Source organism: Budorcas taxicolor, chromosome 14, assembly GCF_023091745.1.
Source record: "Budorcas taxicolor isolate Tak-1 chromosome 14, Takin1.1, whole genome shotgun sequence".
Lineage (NCBI taxonomy): Eukaryota > Metazoa > Chordata > Mammalia > Artiodactyla > Bovidae > Budorcas > Budorcas taxicolor.
In genome coordinates, this window is record NC_068923.1 from 34,900,364 (window position 1) to 34,918,674 (window position 18,311).

An 18,311-nucleotide genomic window follows, 5' to 3' on the forward strand; every position below is an offset into this window, starting at 1 on the left:
GAAGAATGTATACATTTTATAAAGAATGTGTTAAAGAGTGCAAGTCTTCTGATATTGGCTTCACAAAAAGACAAATGCTGGTACAGTAACTAACACGGACTATTCTAAGTTCAAGCTAATGTATATGTAACAGGCAATTAGCATGGCTAATCGTAGGCCACAATGCACAGGGTATGCCCTTTGAGAAAATGAACTAGTTTGGTCCCCATGTCTAGAGTTACTTGGGTAGAAAAAAACAAAACCATTTTAATTCAGCTCAGAGTTTTGATGAATTTATTGTTCCTAAAGTGTAGCCAGGTAAAAAGTAACTGATATACACCAATGAAGTGCATTGTCCTGTTGACTTTTATATAAAAAGATGGCCTGCTGTTTTTGGAGTGATGAAAGAGCACTGTTGGACAAACCAGGAAAACGTCACAGAAGGTCTCAATTTCTTCCACAAATTATACTTTCTTATTCCATGACACAGCTTTCACTCTGTAAAACTTTGTCCCCAAAGGAACTTTAAATCTGTTTTGTGCCTAAGACAGAAAGAAAAGGGTGATTAAACCAAAGTGCCTAAGTTCCACGCCATCACACTACTCAAAGGTGGATTACTGGGGGGATCTTTATCAAAGGACACCTGCCTCCTTCCCGTATGAGTGGAAACTCAGCCACTACTACTGAGTCAAGAGTCAATGATCACTGATAAAGATATGGTGCCAAGTGAGCTGTATGTCATTACTATGAACATCAAAGAAAAGTCTAGCACCATCCAGCTCGAGTCCTGCTGGTACACGGGGCACAGAGGAGGGTCGGGAAGCTGCTCACTGGAGGTCACTGAGCCCACAGCACCGACACTGCCAATATCACAGTCAGGCGCATCCTGAGACAGCAACACTTCACTTGTCTCTCCTCAGTGGGGGGTCACTGAGAGTTAAGACGCATCAGCTCTGCCAGCAGACGGATTCATCACCAGCTCCTTTACTGCACAAGAAGCACCAGCAACTCAACACAGAACAGTAATTTGCTATTTCCAGTAACAGTAGTTTTCCTGGACAGGTTGACAGTTTGTTGGTAATCTAGCTCTATTTTCAGAAGGCAAGTAACACAAATATTCATAAAACTGCTGGTGCAAACTCACATTCATGAAATTCAAGGCCTGACTCAAATGAACTAAAAGGCCAGGACTAGCACTGCTCCTGACTTCTACATGACACAGCCAGAGAACCTTCTTTCAACTCTGGGGTCTGCATCCCACCGTGAAGCTTACCTTTTTGGCCTGGCAGTACTCCTTTTCCATCACTTTTCCAAGGACCCACGGTCTTCGAGATGCACCTGAAGCTACGGAATCAAATCATTAATTTCTTTTTGAAAGTACTATTATAATTACTCATGAAAATCAAACTTCCAGAATCAAAACAGACTAAGGACCTTCTCCCAGGTGAAATCACAGAAATGCAAAATGACTTATAAAACAAAACTGGATTCATTTTACTTTAAGTGCAGATGGTAAGTAAATCAGAAGCAAACAATCTGAGTACGAATCAGGAACAAATAAACCCAGGTATTCTAAGCAGCTCAGCAGTGCCACCTACCGTAAGTGCAGACACATGACCTGTTCTGCTGCTGAAAAGCAGCGTAGAGCTGATTTTCTAGGTTCAAAGGAAAGCACTGCATTTTTATTTTTGGCACCACAATGCCGTCAGTGCAAAATAAATACCTAAGAATGAAAGAATATCTAAAAGGACTACTTTTGTGAAGGGAAGGAAAAAAATGTGGAAGGGTACAGGATGAAAAAACTCATGTCACAAGCTGAGAGATACAAGCTCATTCTCTTAAAATTCATCAGAAGCTGTCATTAAAAACAGTTGATTCCAGAAGTATTTGACCAATAATTTATCTGTTTAGAGTAAAACCTCTGAAATTCCCAAGAGAAGATAAAACTGATTTTATTCTATCAACATTACTTGGCAAGATGTAAATTAACAGATCTCCTGAATAAACCATCAGAAACAAACACACAGACGCCACCATGTGACACAAAGAACCCCTGGACCACAGGACATGGTGAGTCTATTCTAAGGCCCAATAGCACTCCACAGACAAGCCACAGTTTCTGAAAAGAATGAACTAACATAGCAGTCCCCAACCTTTTTTTGGGCACCAGGGACTGGTTTAGTGGAAGACAATTTTTCTACAGACAGGGGTGCAGACGGTTTCAGGAGGATTCAAGCACATTACATTTATTGTGCACTTTATTTCTATTATTACTGTATCAGCTCCACCTCAGATCATCAGGCATTAGATCCCTGAGTTTGGGGACCTCTGGTCTAACACTAAAGTCTGAGGAGTGACAAGTACCCCTGGTCAAGGGCATAATACCCTGGTCACAAAACCATTAAAAAAAAAAAAGAAAAACTTAAGTTCATGGTTTTCACGGTACAAAACTAGTAAATTAAACTGAAACTGTCTAGTCTCACTTTCTGTGGTTACACTACATAACCCACCAACAACAGCCACAGAGGCAGTGGCTAAGTTAGAGAACTGACATTTGACCATTCTAAACAGGAAGGGAAGTGAAATGAAGTGAAAGTCGCTCAGTCGTGTCTGACTCTTTGTGACCCCATGAACTATACAGTCCATGGAATTCTCCAGGCCAAACAGGAACATCAAACCAAATGGATACAGTCTTTCTATTCAGGCAAAGTATTTCAGGGTGTCTATTATGTTCTTTTTGAGTTCTTTTAAAGGCCAATGTACCAGAAAATTGTAATATACTAACTGTAACATGGTATATTTTAACAAAGCTCATTGCTTTGGAAAGAAAATGAAAGTACTGACAAGTTTAATAATGAAAAACAAGGCAGAAACACAGAATGATATGTTGCACAGAAGAGACATTTGATAATTTAAAAGAATTTATTTTCGCCAAAACAAGGAAAGTGCCCTTATAAACCAACGAGCACGTTATATTCAAGCTTACATAGGGATGAGCATTTTAACAGTACAATCCTGCTGTCGCCAGGGCATGAGATAACTGACCCGACTGCGTTAGCTGCACTCAGGCTGAACTGTCAACAGAACCCAGAAAAATAATCTGGATAATGCAGACCGAATAAAAACAAACAAACAAAAAAGCAGATGGAAGCAGAGCTCTCTCTTGCCTGTGTAACTCTGACACAGTTAGACAAGCACACACTGGGTTTATGTCTCAGTGTGACACTTACCGCCCTCTCCCGGCCTGAGGTCCAGGGCGGGCAGGGACTCCGCGTGCAGGAAGTACAGGGTGGGGCTCACCGTGAAGAGCACGTAGTTGTCGTGGCGCTCGTCCAAGATGATGAGCACCAGGTCGCCCACCTGGAAACTGAGCAGAGGGAGCAGCTTCAGTCGCCTGAGAAGCCACCATCTCCCCCTCAACGCTCTGCTCGCGGACTCTGCAGGGCCCAACCAGTGCAGCTATCAATGCAACAGCAGATGTCTCAGCTACATGACTGCTCGCGCAGCTGCTCATGCGAGTGCTGGACATACACATATGTTCAAAGGGTAACACCAGCAACTGTCAGAGACCAACATAATCTGCTGGTTAAGAAAACAGCCACACACACACACACACACACACACACACACACACACACACACACACACACACACACACACACACACACACACACACACACACACACACACACACACACACACACACACACACACACACACACACACACACACACACACACACACACACACACAGCTTGGGTGAGGAGGAAAAAAAATACCCAAGTTCACCTAGTTACAGGAAGAAGGTACTCATCCAAACCTACTATTTTACAACAACAACAACGCACACAAATAGAGGGAGCAAACGCGTAGTCACGGTAAGGAGGGAAGCGCTAACTTGTCCAACAGTGCTGCTCCAGGCTCTGAGGAGAGTCCCCTCAGTCTGGAAGGAGAGGCAGTAAGGAGACCAGGTGTGATGGCCTGGGGTTTCAGATGGCGTCTGTCTGTCTCCTCAGGGTCCTTCAGAACTGTCTTTGCAAAACCAGTTCAAAGTTAATCTGGATCTCAGACAATAGTGGTCCTGAACCTGATAAATCATTAACATCTCTAGGGAAATTCTACAAAGATAACAGTCTCTCCTTCATTAACTGTTTATCTCACAATTAACTGCCTGCCTAAAAGAATAGGACCAGACATGTTCTGGACAAGCATCAGAAGACAACACCTCAAAAGGGAAGGTGGGCTTCTTGGAGATGGTGTTTTTGTTTTAAGCTCATCTCTCTCATTTTTGAAAGATTTTAAGTTGATCTGACTTGACATACAGCTGGTAGGGAAAGACAGATACACCCAGCCCTTTCAAATCATTCAGTTTAATATCAGTAACCCAGACATTTGGTTGATAGATCTATTACAGACAAAACAGAAAGTCTTGTTTATTTTTTAAGTCAGTGCTGATAAGCAGTGCATTATCGATGTGTAGCATATCAATAAAACAAAGTCTGAGAAATAAACAGAAGAAACACTGCAACTTAAAAAATCAAGAGTCTCCAATCTAAAATGAAAAAGATGAAGGTGGTAAAAGGGATTTAAAAGAGGTGGCAGCAGCTGAAGAGGCTTCAGGAATGCAATGTAAGTGACAATTAAAGCCAGGACAGGAAGGACTTCCAGTACAATCCCAATGTCCTCAAATCCCAAAGCAGGAGACAGGAGACCCAGGGTCGATCCCTGGGTGGGGATGATCCCCTGGAGAAGGAATCCAATATTCTTGTCTTGGGAAAGCCCATGGACAGAGGAGCCTGGTGGACTACAGTCCAAAGGGTCAAGAAGAGTTGGACACGACTGGGCACAACAACATCCCCAAAATAGTACAGAAAAACCTTGCTTTTCAATTTAAAAAAAACTAATTACGAATGAATGTATAACACTCTGCTGACTGAAACTGAGGTTGAAGGGCTAGTCACTGAAACATATTTTCATGAACAATTCACTACTATTCAATCTGGCAATTTTTTTTCACAGAAAAAAAGTCATAAAAGACAAACATAATACTTACTCTCTAATGGCTATCTTCTCAGAATGCCTCGAGGACACGGAAGACATGCTCTGAGACATCTGGAACAGAACAGTTTGAAGCTTACATGAGTCAAGTGCTCTCTCCGAGCACTTTCCAGGCCTGACTGCAAACACTTCTTCCACTATGATGTGCAGTCACGTCTGTGTCCCAGCTTTCAGGCCCAAACTCCCATGCTTCATTAATGTAATGCCTTTCCTTTAACAGTTACTCTCAGTGTACACATTTACCTACACTTCTACTTATGCTATTCTTAATCAAATTTGGCTGGATTAAAAACTGGATATAGAATTATTTTATCAATAAACAGATACTTAACCCTAACAAATATCAGAAGGAAGAAGCTGATGATTTCAGTAAGAGTTTACAGTCCATGATTCTGAGTGAGCAGCAGCCCAGGAAGGGAAGCTGACCATCCTCCCCTGCAAGCATCCAGGTGGAAGAGGGCAGGGCTAACCGGTCTCAGTCAGGGTTCAGCCCACTTCTCACACTGTGTTACTTGATACAGGGGATGTGGGTCCCAAAGTCTGGGGGCCAGAAAGGATGGCAGGGATACCTAACCCTCCCAAGCAGAGTGGCCCAACTTTAGTCACACAAACCAAGGACAGATAAATGACTTTCCGTCTTAAACACCGAACAGCACCTACAGTGTCCTAAGCACTGCCTATTGCTCTGGGAGCGCAGTGGACACAGTGACGATGCCCTCGAAGCAGAGTGTCCTCCCCCAGGGACTCAGCCCAGAGCAGTCCCTGGGGGGCCGCTGCGGCAGCAACTTCTCCACGTCTTCCTGAAAGGATGTGCTTCACTTACACAAACAGCAAACAGCCTTAAAGCTGCTGAGGTCATAAGCTCAGGACTGACAGTTTGGCAGTTGTGGAAATAACGTGGAAGTTTTACTGCTCGAGTTAAGACAGGCACGTGCAAGAAACTGGATGCCTCCTTACAAGACACTTTACTTTAAAGTAACTCCACTCTAATCAGTGCCTTAAGGTTTTCAACAGGCCTCAAACTGCTCCCACTTCCTCATAAATCGTAATCATTAGAGTATGAAAAATGAAGCAACTGTTTTATTAAAGCACTAAGACTGACTTGTGAAACTGATTAGTCAACGAAACCTACCAGGCATGAATTAATCAAACCACACAACTTTCTCATCTTCATAATGAAATGTGACACAAACAGTTTAAATGTTAAGATCAACTGGGCAAGAAACCTTACCAGTCTCTGATTTAACCGCTTGTTCTCTTCTTCTTTCAACTGTAGTGTCTGCAGAGAAGAGAAAGAGACCATGGTTTATGCTCATAAATACTCAAATCCAAACACAATGGACTAACGCTGACCTCTAGTATAAAAAGATCTTGGGGACATTCTTTTCTAGGCAATCTCTCCAACTGTTTTATTTACTGGCATAAAAGACAATTGGAATAATTTTTAGGTATACTTCCGTAAGTCAGGTGTTCTCAAAGTTTAATCTGCATTAGAAGCCCTCGAGCACTTGCAAATATATACTAACTATGGAGATCTGTCCCCAGAGGCTGTGTTAGGAGGTGTAGCCCAGGAGGTGGGACCCACAGTCACTACACACAGGCAAGCAGACGTGATGACCCTTCACTAACAAGAGCACAGGGCAGACCCGAGCAGCGAGAGCACGTGTCTGCAGTTCAGACTCCAAATCCTCAGCAGTTATCTTGTGGAGAGCAAAAGAAACTTAAAAATCTTCAAAGCCTAAGCAATGAAAAGTGCTCTATGAACAAAGAAAGCCAAGTCTGCAACTAAGAAACCCCTATTGCCATTTTTTTCTCTTCACCTCAATCAATCCCTATTAAAAAAACCTAACTTTTCTTCATTATTCACATATTCTATTTTTGCCCCATTTTGGAAAATACTTAATACTTCATTTTTGAAAATTAGTATGCAGAATTCACACTTATAACTTTGTTGCTGAATCCTGAACTGTTACCAGCCACTAGGATCACAGATGACAGAGCTTCTCAAAAATAACCATAAAATAACCATTAAAAAGATCTAATATATAAACACAACAAAGCCTGTTCTCGTGTAAGGTCGCTTCACTGTGATCCAGAGTGAAGGCCTTTACCAACTATGCTTCAACACGGACAAAACGCACTTACTCGTTCCAACAGCATTATCCGCTGTCTTTCTTCAGAGAGCACATGGACGTTTTCTCTAAGAGAAAATGACTTACTTTAGCCATATTGACAAATAAAACTGTAACATGCTTAGAATGCACAATGAGGTGGTCTGAGACACGTGTACTGTGCAACGCTAATCCACACCCCCCTAACCTCGCATGACTACTCCTCCCTGTACCCACAGCCCTGGGGGAACCACACTCCTCCTCTCACTTCCACCTGTATGACTTTCATTTCAGATTTTACCTGTTAAGTGACCACTCCATCCACCTCGGCCTCAGCCCCATGAGCACACCTGAGCCTCTGGTAACCCCTGCTCCCCGAGGCCATGGGCTCAACCCCAGAACCCCTGCAGACACCAGTCCGGCAGCCCTTCCTGGCTACCCGTGGACACTGCAGGGACACCAAGGCACCCAGTGAAACACGCCCATATGGGCTGCCACAAATAACCAGTGATGTTAACCCAGGCTGTGCTATCAACAGTCCACCAGGTCCAGCTCTCGGGCCCGCAGGCTACGGTCACCACCAGGGCTGCCCAGCCCTCCCACCCTCACTGCTGGCTGGCCATTCCTGAAGAGGAGGACGGAGCACTCACTGGACAGACATCGTGCTGGTCTCCATGGCTGAGTCTGGCCTCCCCTCACCAAGGGTGTCCAGGGCCTCCACCGGGGCCTCAGGCGCACAGGCCCCGTACAACTCGGGGGCTGCGGCCACACCCGGGGAGGGCACGAAGGCACCGCCCCGCAGCCGGCTGACCTCCTCCTCCAGTCGCTTCTTCTCCTCCAGCAGACGCGCGCGGTCCTCAGACAGGGACTCGATCAAATCTGCAGCCGGGGGTGGGACAGAGTTACCCACGGCGCGCGGCGGTCAGAGCCAGGGACGCCGCCCTCCTGAGGCCCACTCACCTTTGTCCCGCTCCTGCTGCTGCATTGTGCTCTTGAGCTTATCACTGAGATCATTGATTATGTTTTCTTTCCTCATTTTCTCTCTTGTTAAAACAGTGTTAAAATTGGTCTGGAACAACAGAACGAGAACCACTCACATGATCTGCACGCACAGAACAGTGACAGACACAAAAACACACTACATCTATTTCTGGTGGTACCTCTCAACATGGAGAAGGAAAGTATCATTCACAAGGTAACATTTACTTTTAAATAAAAATGCCAGCTCATCACGGATAAGAATTAACAGCACACAATTTAGAAGTATCATTCACAAGGTAACATTTACTTTTAAATAAAAATGCCAGCTCATCATGGATAAGAATTAACAGCACACAATTTAGAAGAAAATTTCACAGCGTAGAGAAAAGAAACTCAAATGTTACCTTTGTAGTAGTATAAACACTTTCATTTGCAAAAATTAATGTGATGTGAAGACATTGAATGATTTTGACAAGATCAGGGAGGAAGCTAGGAAGTCAGGAACAGAATTTAAATTTCTTCATTTCTAAACTAGGACTGTTTTTTTTTTGAAATACTCATGTGAAATAATGACCATTAAAGAGAGTATGCTTTTAAATATGAAGAAGATATTCAGCAAATACCACCAGGATCAATGTAGGAAAAGTCACACTTAAGACAGCAAAAACCTCAGCTATACAGACACACTTGTTAACCCTCTGAGTCCAGGAATCCACACACCTGCTGCTCAGCAATCAAAGATGTTCGAACATTCTGCATCTCCTCATTCTTCCTCTTCTCCTGCTCTTCAAGTTGTTCTAGAAACTTAGCTTTTTCTTCCTGGAGCTTTTCTTGAAGTTCAGCAACTAGGCTTGAAGAATCTTCTCTGGCAGATTCCATGGCATGACTTTAAAAATTAAATACAGTATTACATTTTCCCCCCAGTATTACAGATATAATCACAAGTATACCAAGTATCATAATCAGATGACATCAGAAATGCTAAACATCTTCCTTTAACCTAACAGTAGTTAACTGGTGTTAAAAGATCTTTCTATGTCAACTCTTGCTTTTTATCCACCAGCAAAAGAGAAACAAGTGCCAGGGAAAAGCCTAATACAGACCGCATACTCCCAGCAGTGGGGCTGAGTGGTTATATCCCATATTCAGGATAATCAGTTTCTACAGCAAAAGGCAACATTGTCAATGTAAAAATCAATATACTTCAAGAGCTCAGCTACAAATTCTAGTTTTACCTTCCCTATAACTGCCAGACACAGGACTGAGAGTTGAATAAAAATACACCTGCAGAACCCACCTGTTGAAGAGCTTTCATTTTTTAAACAGGCTTTGGTTCATTTGTTAGCTAATGAGTAGGTAACCCTAAATTAAAGCAAAACTTAAATGTGTACACAGTAAACTGACATATGCCTGAATTCAGATTCACTTCTCCCAGGACTTGCTCACCTCCAAGGGGTGCTGAGGGGCTGAGAGGCGAGGTCGGCGAGAAAGCACAAGCCCAGGCTGCTGGTTATTTTGTCTGCTTTCAACCTCACAATCCTCTACATCAGAATGCTTGTCAAGAAGTAGACAATCTCATCCAAGGTGTTAAAATATCCCCCGCTCAGGAGAAAGACTGTAAACATTCCCACACTATACTAGCAACAAAGTCAGTGGAGGGTTTTAAAAGTACATTTATTTACTCAATTTAAAAGGACACTTCAATGTTTTTCAAAGTTTCTCCTTCAGGGCTGGGGAGCGGGTGGATTAAAAATCACAGGCAGCATCATTTCAAGGTTACTGAGGAACCAGAATGAAGCCAGGGACTTTGCTCACTACAAAAACGGACTTAGGATAAAGTAAGCCGTACGCAGGGCTTACGTGTGAGCAACTCTTCATACTGTCTGCCTAATGCCTTTGACTGTGCGGATCACAATAAACTGTGGAAAATTCTGAAAGAGATGGGAATACCAGACCACCTGACCTGCCTCTTGAGAAATCTGTACGCAGGTCAGGAAGCAACAGTTAGAACTGGACATGGAACAACAGACTGGTTCCAAATAGGAAAAGGAGTACGTCAAGGCTGTATATTGTCACCCTGCTTATTTAACTTCTATGCAGAGTACATCATGAGAAACACTGGACTGGAAGAAACACAAGCTGGAATCAAGATTGCCAGGAGAAGTATCAATAACCTCAGATATGCAGATGACACCACCCTTATGGCAGAAAGTGAAGAGGAGCTAAAAAGCCTCTTGATGAAAGTGAGAGGAGAGTGAAAAAGTTGGCTTAAAGCTCAACATTCAGAAAACGAAGATCATGGCATCCAGTCCCATCACTTCATGGGAAACAGACGGGGAAACAGTGGAAACAGGGTCAGACTTTATTTTTTGGGGCTCCAAAATCACTGCAGATGGTGATTGCAGACATGAAATTAAAAGATGCTTACTCCTTGGAAGAAAAGTTATGACCAACCTAGATAGCATATGCAAAAGCAGGGACATTACTTTGCCGACTAAGGTCCGTCTAGTCAAGGCTATGGTTTTTCCAGTGGTCATGTATGGATGTGAGAGTTGGACTGTGAAGAAGGCTGAGTGCCAAAGAATTGATGCTTTTGAACTGTGGTGTTGGAGAAGACTCTTGAGAGTCCCTTGGACTGCAAGGAGATCCACCCAGTCCATTCTGAAGGAGATCAGCCCTGGGATTTCTTTGGAGGGAATGATGCTAAAGCTGAAACTCCAGTACTTTGGCCACCTCATGTGAAGAGTTGACTCATTGGAAAAGACTTTGATGCTGGGAGGGATTGGGGGCAGTAGGAGAAGGGGACGACCAAGGATGAGATGGCTGGATGGCATCATGGACTTGATGGATATGAGTCTGAGTGAACTCCGGGAGATGGTGATGGACAGGGAGGCCTGGCGTGCTGCGATTGATGGGGTCGCAAAGAGTTGGACACGACTGAGCGACTGAACTGAACCGAACTGAATGTCTACTTTGCACAGGTTTAAGTGACACGCCTTGAAGAACCCCTATAGTTACAGGGTAAGCCAACTACTGTGGGGAAAACAAAAAGCCAAGTTCCAGGCAAGTAGGGAGGGCAGAGGGAAGAGAATGAGGTTAGAAGCGAGGGGGCGGCAGGTCACAAAAGTCTAACTGGACTACTGTAATATACAAGATGAAGAAGCAGTAAGGTCCTGTTGTACAGGAAACTCTATTCAATACCCTAGGATATGCCTTAATGGAGAAGAATATACATGTTTAACTGCATCACTATGCCACACAGCAGAAATTAGGATAACAATGTACATCAACTATTAAATGTTAACTGTGTCCAACTCTTTGTGAGTCCATGGACTGCAGCCTGCCAGGCTCCTCTGTCCATGGAATTCTCCAGGCAAGAATACTGGAGTGGGTAGCCAATCCCTTCTCCAGGGGATCTTCCCGACACTGCAGGCAGATTCTTTACGTTCTGAGCCATGGGGCTTCAGATTATACTTGCGTCAATGAAATACATTTTTGTAAGTTAAAAACAAAGTAAGTCCCTGGCAATCCACTGGTTAAAACTCCAGGCTTCCAAAGTAGGGAGCATAGGTTTGATCCTTGATCAGGGAACTAAGGTCTCACATGTGCTGGAATGACCAAAAATAAATTAATTTTTAAAATTAAAGAAAAAAAAAAGGAATTAGCAACTACTTGAGCTATCAGGGCAAGACACAGTGGGTGAGCTATCAGGGGCGTGAGCCACAGCTTGTCAGTACAACAAGATTTCTAGGTGTACAGCACTTCAGGCACAAGGGACGGTCTGTCCAAGGTGAGGGTGAGGATTTCTGAAACCCAGAGGCAGGACAGAGCACATCTGAGTTGCTGCTCCAGCTTCTCCACTGAATACCTGCGCACCCCCTGCTGTGGGAGCATTACCCCCTACCCTACCCCGCCCCCCCACCCCCCGCCAAACCGCCAACCTGTGCAGCTGCTCTGCCAAAATGGACACTGAATGGAGCTTTGGCAAGTCCTACGGGAGAACCACGGTTGAGGCCCTTCGGATTCTGAAGCAGGGAACCTGGCTTTAGGCTTGTACCTGGTCTGTGGAGACTGAGCCCTGCCATGGTCTCCTCAGTTACCATAAAGTGGACACAGCCTCACTCCTGGAGCTAGGACACTCAGGTGACACAGTGGACACAAGGTGGGGTCCACACAAGTCCCGACAGCACTGGGCAGGTACGCAGGGGCTTCCGTTCCCCCACGGCAGCCACGGCGAGCCTGCAGGAAGGATGCTGCAGGAGGGCCCAGTGTCCAGAGGATTCTCAGAGGACTCCAAAGCATGATGAGAAGGGGCAGGATGAGAGGGGGTGCAATGTCTGGGCAGTACCCCGCGAGGACCACAATCTCTGGCCGAACACTGCGCACCATACCCATCACTGGCCCCTGGAGGACCCTGGTGTCGCCGGCCTCCCTGGCCTTCTGCAATGACTGCCTCGACCTCTGCATCCCCCAGGCTCTGAGGACACTCAGAGGTCCAATTCCTCTAAGAGCCTCCAACCCCTCCAGAAACCATAAAGAGCTTCTGTCTTCAAAACAGACTTGGAGGTTCAACTGTGCGCCAGGTTATGAACAGTATACAGCAGACAGTCAATCACAAGAGACTGGGTAAAAGTGATAAGCAGCTGGAGCTTAAATTACATAAAGCACATACAGCTATACAGATACTCTCTTGGAAGAATTAATGATAGAACCAACTAATGATGCTCTAGAAATTGTTTATTAGGCCACAACCCCCCTCAATAAATTTTAATGAGTAGAAATACCAAAGTCCATTTTCTCTGATCAAAGGCAGTAACATCAGACAACAACAATAATAAAAAGGCAAAAAAACCCACCACTGTATAAAACCCAGAATTTAACATTATCTTTTGAATCACAGAGGAAATAACTGAGATTGTAATATCAGAAAATAACAACCAGGAAGCTACAGTCGCAACCTGGACGTTACTAACTGCTGCTCTTTTATACATACATACATGATTTTAAAAGAATGAAAATCAGTAACTTTCAAATGAAGAATTCAGGGAACAAACTACATATAAACCGAAAGGAAATTTATATGTTAAAAAAAGGGGAAAAAGATCCTGAAAACATTTGAAATTTCCAAAACTTATTTGTCTTGAAATGCAAAATACGAATCCATTTTTAGAGATCATCCCAGTGGATTTACAGTCTGTTATTTCTTTCAAATGTTTTTAAGTAACACGGACTACTTTAAAAAGGACATTTTTACTTCACAAATATCTCAATGGTTACTTTTACCTAAGGTAAATGAGGAAATTAAGGTACTGTGATTACACACACAATTTGAATTACCAGACTTTAGTTTTATGATTACAGACTGAAGTTCTTTCTTACCTTTTTGCTAATTGACTCTCAAGATGTTTAACTTTCTCTAACAACTCTTTCTCAACAGCTTCTCTTTCCAAGTGCATTTCTTTTCTGGCAGTCTCAATAGCAGCTTCTTTTTCACAATTAAGCCTCTGAACTAACTGTTCTCGGTCCCGTTCCTGTCTCATGACAAATTCCTCTTTGTCTTTCTCTAGCTTCTGGATAATAGCTTTGTACATATCCTCTTGCTGGGAGATTTTCTCATCTTTTTGTTTTTCAAGAGCACTCAATTCTGAGTCCAATTTACTCTGCAGTTCAGCTAATTCTTCTTTCAGGCCTTTTTCTATTTCAAATGCTTGCTGATACAACGATGTCATTTTGTTTAAATCAGTTGTAAGCCTATCAGATTCTTCTTCGTGTCTACTAATTAACTCAGAAATGCACTGATCTTTTTCAACTGTCATTAAAGTTCTCAGCTCTGCCAAGCCCATCTGATAATTTTCATTATTGTCGTGAATCTTTTGGTTCAGTTTACTGATTTCTGCTCTCAACTGTTCGGTCTCTTTTTCGAAGAGAGACTGCAAGGTCTTCTTCTCCTGGGTTCTGCTTTCTTCCAGCAACATTTTTATCTCATCAGTTTCTGCTTCCTTCAGGGCCAGCTCCACCTCTAACTTACATCTCATGTCCGACAAATCCGAAACCTTGAGCTTTAACTCCTGGAGCTGCTGCTCCTTCTCCTGGATGACTGCGGCATGAGAATCTTGGATCTGCTCGATCTTCTGCTGGTTTTCCATTTCTAGTTTCTCCAAGCAGAGCCTGTGCTCGCTCATGGCCTTCTCCAACTCCCGTGTGTGACGGACCTGTAGTGTGTCCTCCAGCTCCTTCAGATGACTCTGCTCCAGGCGCTGGAGCTCTGCCCGCAGTAGCTGGAGCTTCTCGTCATTCTCCACGTGGAGCTTCCTCAAGTCCTCCAGCGCAATCTCGCGCGACTGCCGTAGTGCCTCCACCTCACAGTGCTGGCTGTGCACTGCGCGCTCCATCTCGAGCAGCTTCTGGTCCTTCTCTTTCTGCAGGCAGATGACGGCTTCCTTCTCGTGCTTGACCAGAGCGAACTCATTATCCTTGTTCTGCAGCACCTCCTCCAGGCACGCCAGGTCCCCCCGCAGCTTGGTGATCTTGCTCTTGTCCTCTTCACTCTCCTTCACCAGGGTAGCGAGCCTGCCCTCGTACTCGCTTTTTAAAGACTCTAGTTCTTTTTGATGTTTTTCATGTAGTGTTATTTCCAAAGAGTGCTTTACTTTGTCGATAATGCTTCTTATTTCTACTGCTGTACACTGCAAGGAATTGGCAAAGTTGCACTGTTCCTTCTGCACGAACGTCCGGAAGTGGCAGAAGTCCTCCTTCAGGGTCTGAATGCTAAGGTGCGAGTCGTGGGCGGACGCGCGGCACCTCCCCAGCTGGGCACTGAGGGACGCGCGGTTGCCCGGGTCCTCCTGACCAGGGGTCCTGGTGTCCTGCATCCGCCTGCTGTCAATGGCGTTGATGACAGAGGAGTAGAGGGACTCCACCATCATCTCCGGGCTCTGCGGGTCGCTGATGGGGTTTGGAGACGACAGCTGCTCCTCTATGACAAATTCGTTCACCGCAGACATAAAGTCCGACTCAGGACTTTCTGCTAGTGAATCCAAGTCTAAGGAGGCCTGGTGGAGAGTATGCTCTATATTTGGATGGGGGATAGTCTCAAAGTCGAATGTGTGGGCATCAATGCTGTCTGGAGACAGCTCCTCTAAGGGGCAGACCGCAGGACACAGGGGATCCTGCACGGCGAGTGGAGGCGGTGTCCTGGGTGAGGTAGCGGTTGTGATTCCTGTCGCGCTTTCCAGCCGGGGCGAGGAAGCCGACTGTGGGGACGTCTGACTCGCAGAGGCCTGGAAGAGAGAGGGACAGGCTGACCGAGCTGCGACACCACAGGCATGCATGCTAATGGGGCGAACCACTGTAAAGAACTGGATTTGCCTTTTGTTCACTCAGCAGGTCTGTAATGGTCTGTGACATTTCATCCAAACTTTGTGCTGCTTTTACCAAATTATGCAGAGCGAGTACATGCTGGTGGAGAGGTTCAAAGTCACAAAGTAAGGGAACCCTGAAACAAAGCGCAACCAAATTAGACTTCTAATTTCTTAATGAGAAAGGGGTAACTACAACCAAATATTGTAATCTGTGGCCAAAATGATTCTCTATCAATCAATACTAAACAAGTTTAAGGAGACTAACACATACCATGCAACAACACAGATTACTATCAGAAAAAACTAATTTCATGTAAGGCGTTAATTTACTTCTACTTTATCGTCTTCATTTTCTGATCTTTATTTTCTAATCATCTTTATATTCCCCGCAAGCTTCCCAAACCAGCCATGGAAGAACCAGCCCATCATGAAATCCTCCTCTGTTGTGGAGTCCCCTGTGAGCACTGGTGCTCTTCCCACCACCCAGGACAGCGAGAACATCCCAAAGTGGGAACTACAGGCATTTACCTGAGGAATGGCTGAACTTCAGAAGGACAAAATGATTGCAGAAACTGTAAATCTTTTAATGAAATATCTGGAAGTTCACAGTCAAACTTTCGAGGCTTCTGTGTCTATATATATATATATATATATATATAAAAAAATTAACAAAAAATATATAGGATAATTTTGTATATGATTTCTTACTATATATTGACTATACTTACTGTATTTCTTGTTATAAATACTGTATTTCTTACTATATAATTCAATACAATAAGTAATTTAAAATGCTTCCAACGATCTACTCATCCCATAGAAATAGAATAAGATAATCAACTACAAATGAAGGACTGCTCCATGAGAAGACCATCTCCCCAGTCTGAAACAACAGGGATGCCGGGCTTGCTCCCTCTCTTCTCTGCTCTCAGCATCTTTTCACAGGAACACTGCTGTTCCCACCTACATTAAAGGAACCCATCTGTCTCGCCACCACACAGGCCTCAGCACAGTCCTGAGGCCCACTCTGGCCCTCCATCTACTTTTGTCACCACTGGTGTGTGGTGCTGTTTTAAGGCAGCAAAGACTTTCTTTCTAACATAAAACTTCCTTCCATACCCTTTACTCCAACTTTTCATTACATTTTCCTAAGTATGAAATCTTAGTCAATTGCAGCTTCTTAAAAAAAAAAAAATCACCTACCATTCTTTTTATTATTGCTGAGAAATGCAGCTTTTAAGACAAGGCCATGGCCTGAGTCATGACTTATGCAGGGTTCCCCAGTAAAGGCGTGTGTGTAGGAAACCCTGCCTGTTTGCAAACACAAAAACACGTCTACAGCCCTAAGGAATCCTGTAGCACGAAACACGCATGGCGGTGAAACAGTGTGTGTGAAGAGAAAATGTGTGTGAGGAGAAAACAGACAGACAGCATTTCCAAAACTTACTTGACCATGGAATTGTTTTTTGTTTTGTTTTTCATGTAATAAAACTAGTGGTCCCATTCCGGTTTAGAAACACAGGGACCTTATATTTCATGGCTTCGATGAAGATGACCTGATTGGGGATTGTCCAACATGAACGAAAGAAAGGGAAGGTGGGAGGAGAGCGGGAAGGAGAGGAGGAGGGAGACAGACCCAGTAAGAAGAGACTCCATTCCCACCCATCTCAACAGTGTCCTATGACATCATTGTTCCGAGCAGAGAAGACTCCTGACCAAATACTATGAATTCATCTTAGAGTGAAAAACACTGTTATTTTGATTAAAAAGCTGTTTCTGATAAATATCTCCACTTCTGAAATAAAGGTCTGAACACACAGGACTTAGTCATGTTAGAAAATAAATACGTACACAAAAGGATGGGGGCCAGGAGTCCAATCCCCTGAACAGACGATTTCTTAGAAAAGACTTCCCTGTATAAAGAGATTAACATGCAGTTACTCTACAACTCCGGCTGCATAATGTACTTATAACTACAAAATAAAACCAGCACTTTTTCTTAAAAAATGTAAGTTATTAATAAAGAACACTTACTAAATAATTTCCCAAAGGATTCCCTTTTTGACTTCTCAGCCTCATATAATTGCTTTCCGTCCTTGACTAAAGCACCAGCCCACTGAGGAAAGGAGAGCACATGTTAACATCAGCACCAACTCACTGAGGCCCAGACACAGTAAACACAGCTCAGCCTGCGTACCTCCCTGTAGTGTTTTATGAACATTTTTCTCCTGACAACCTCAACAACAGCTAAGCAGTACATCTGAGGAACTGTGCTCAGAGCTTCTACGATCTTGACTCTTTCTAAGAGCTCGATAACCAGGCGGAGCAAAGCCTGCAACTTCTCTCCATCCTGATCAGCGTGGAGCATCACAAAGCAACACCACCTGCAGAATGAAATAGAGATGCACAGACTCTGAAAAACCATCCGTGCCATGGTCGTCAACCGATGAAGTACGTCAGTATGGTAATAAAATCACACCATCACTTGGGAGAAATACAAAGCATCAACTCCCAACATCCCAAACCAGCTGCCTGAGAACGACTTACTTGAGTCTGACATGAAGGTTATTTGCGAGCTCCTGTTTGGCAGTGGTGCACTTCTGTTTAATGTCCAACAGCTTTCTATGGTTTTGCAACATAATCATCAACTGATTTGCATGACTCAGGCACAAATCAGGTAGCACAGATGCATCCTTCAAGTTTTCAGCTCTCATCTGATTAGCTAAAAATCCCTTTGAGAGAAAACATTTTAAAGGATATTAACTTTCATTAAAAACATGAACATTCATTTAAGAGGAAAAGCTTCATATCAGACACAAAC

At 43.9% G+C, this 18,311-nt stretch overlaps 1 protein-coding gene across 2 annotated transcripts in view; it reads right to left on the minus strand.

The window, feature by feature from the left end:
• Positions 1-256: 256 nt before the first annotated feature.
• Positions 257-18,311, minus strand: part of RB1CC1 (RB1 inducible coiled-coil 1) — a 40,561-nt gene continuing 22,506 nt past the window's right edge. The window contains exons 9-24 of one of the 2 annotated variants that reach the window (XM_052651451.1): positions 18,038-18,222; positions 17,688-17,874; positions 17,525-17,606; positions 17,342-17,403; positions 16,019-16,122; positions 15,498-15,624; positions 13,509-15,409; positions 8,850-9,015; positions 8,109-8,217; positions 7,799-8,027; positions 7,183-7,237; positions 6,269-6,316; positions 5,033-5,091; positions 3,210-3,346; positions 1,253-1,323; positions 257-521 (exon numbers count right to left, since the gene is read on the minus strand). In XM_052651451.1, coding sequence (XP_052507411.1) covers positions 444-521; positions 1,253-1,323; positions 3,210-3,346; positions 5,033-5,091; positions 6,269-6,316; positions 7,183-7,237; positions 7,799-8,027; positions 8,109-8,217; positions 8,850-9,015; positions 13,509-15,409; positions 15,498-15,624; positions 16,019-16,122; positions 17,342-17,403; positions 17,525-17,606; positions 17,688-17,874; positions 18,038-18,222 — 3,600 coding nt within the window. In that variant the 3' untranslated portion in view covers positions 257-443. Of the gene's footprint in view, positions 522-1,252; positions 1,324-2,891; positions 3,054-3,209; positions 3,347-5,032; positions 5,092-6,268; positions 6,317-7,182; positions 7,238-7,798; positions 8,028-8,108; positions 8,218-8,849; positions 9,016-13,508; positions 15,410-15,497; positions 15,625-16,018; positions 16,123-17,341; positions 17,404-17,524; positions 17,607-17,687; positions 17,875-18,037; positions 18,223-18,311 lie in introns of those variants that run through there. The other variant, XM_052651452.1, reaches the window with a different exon arrangement.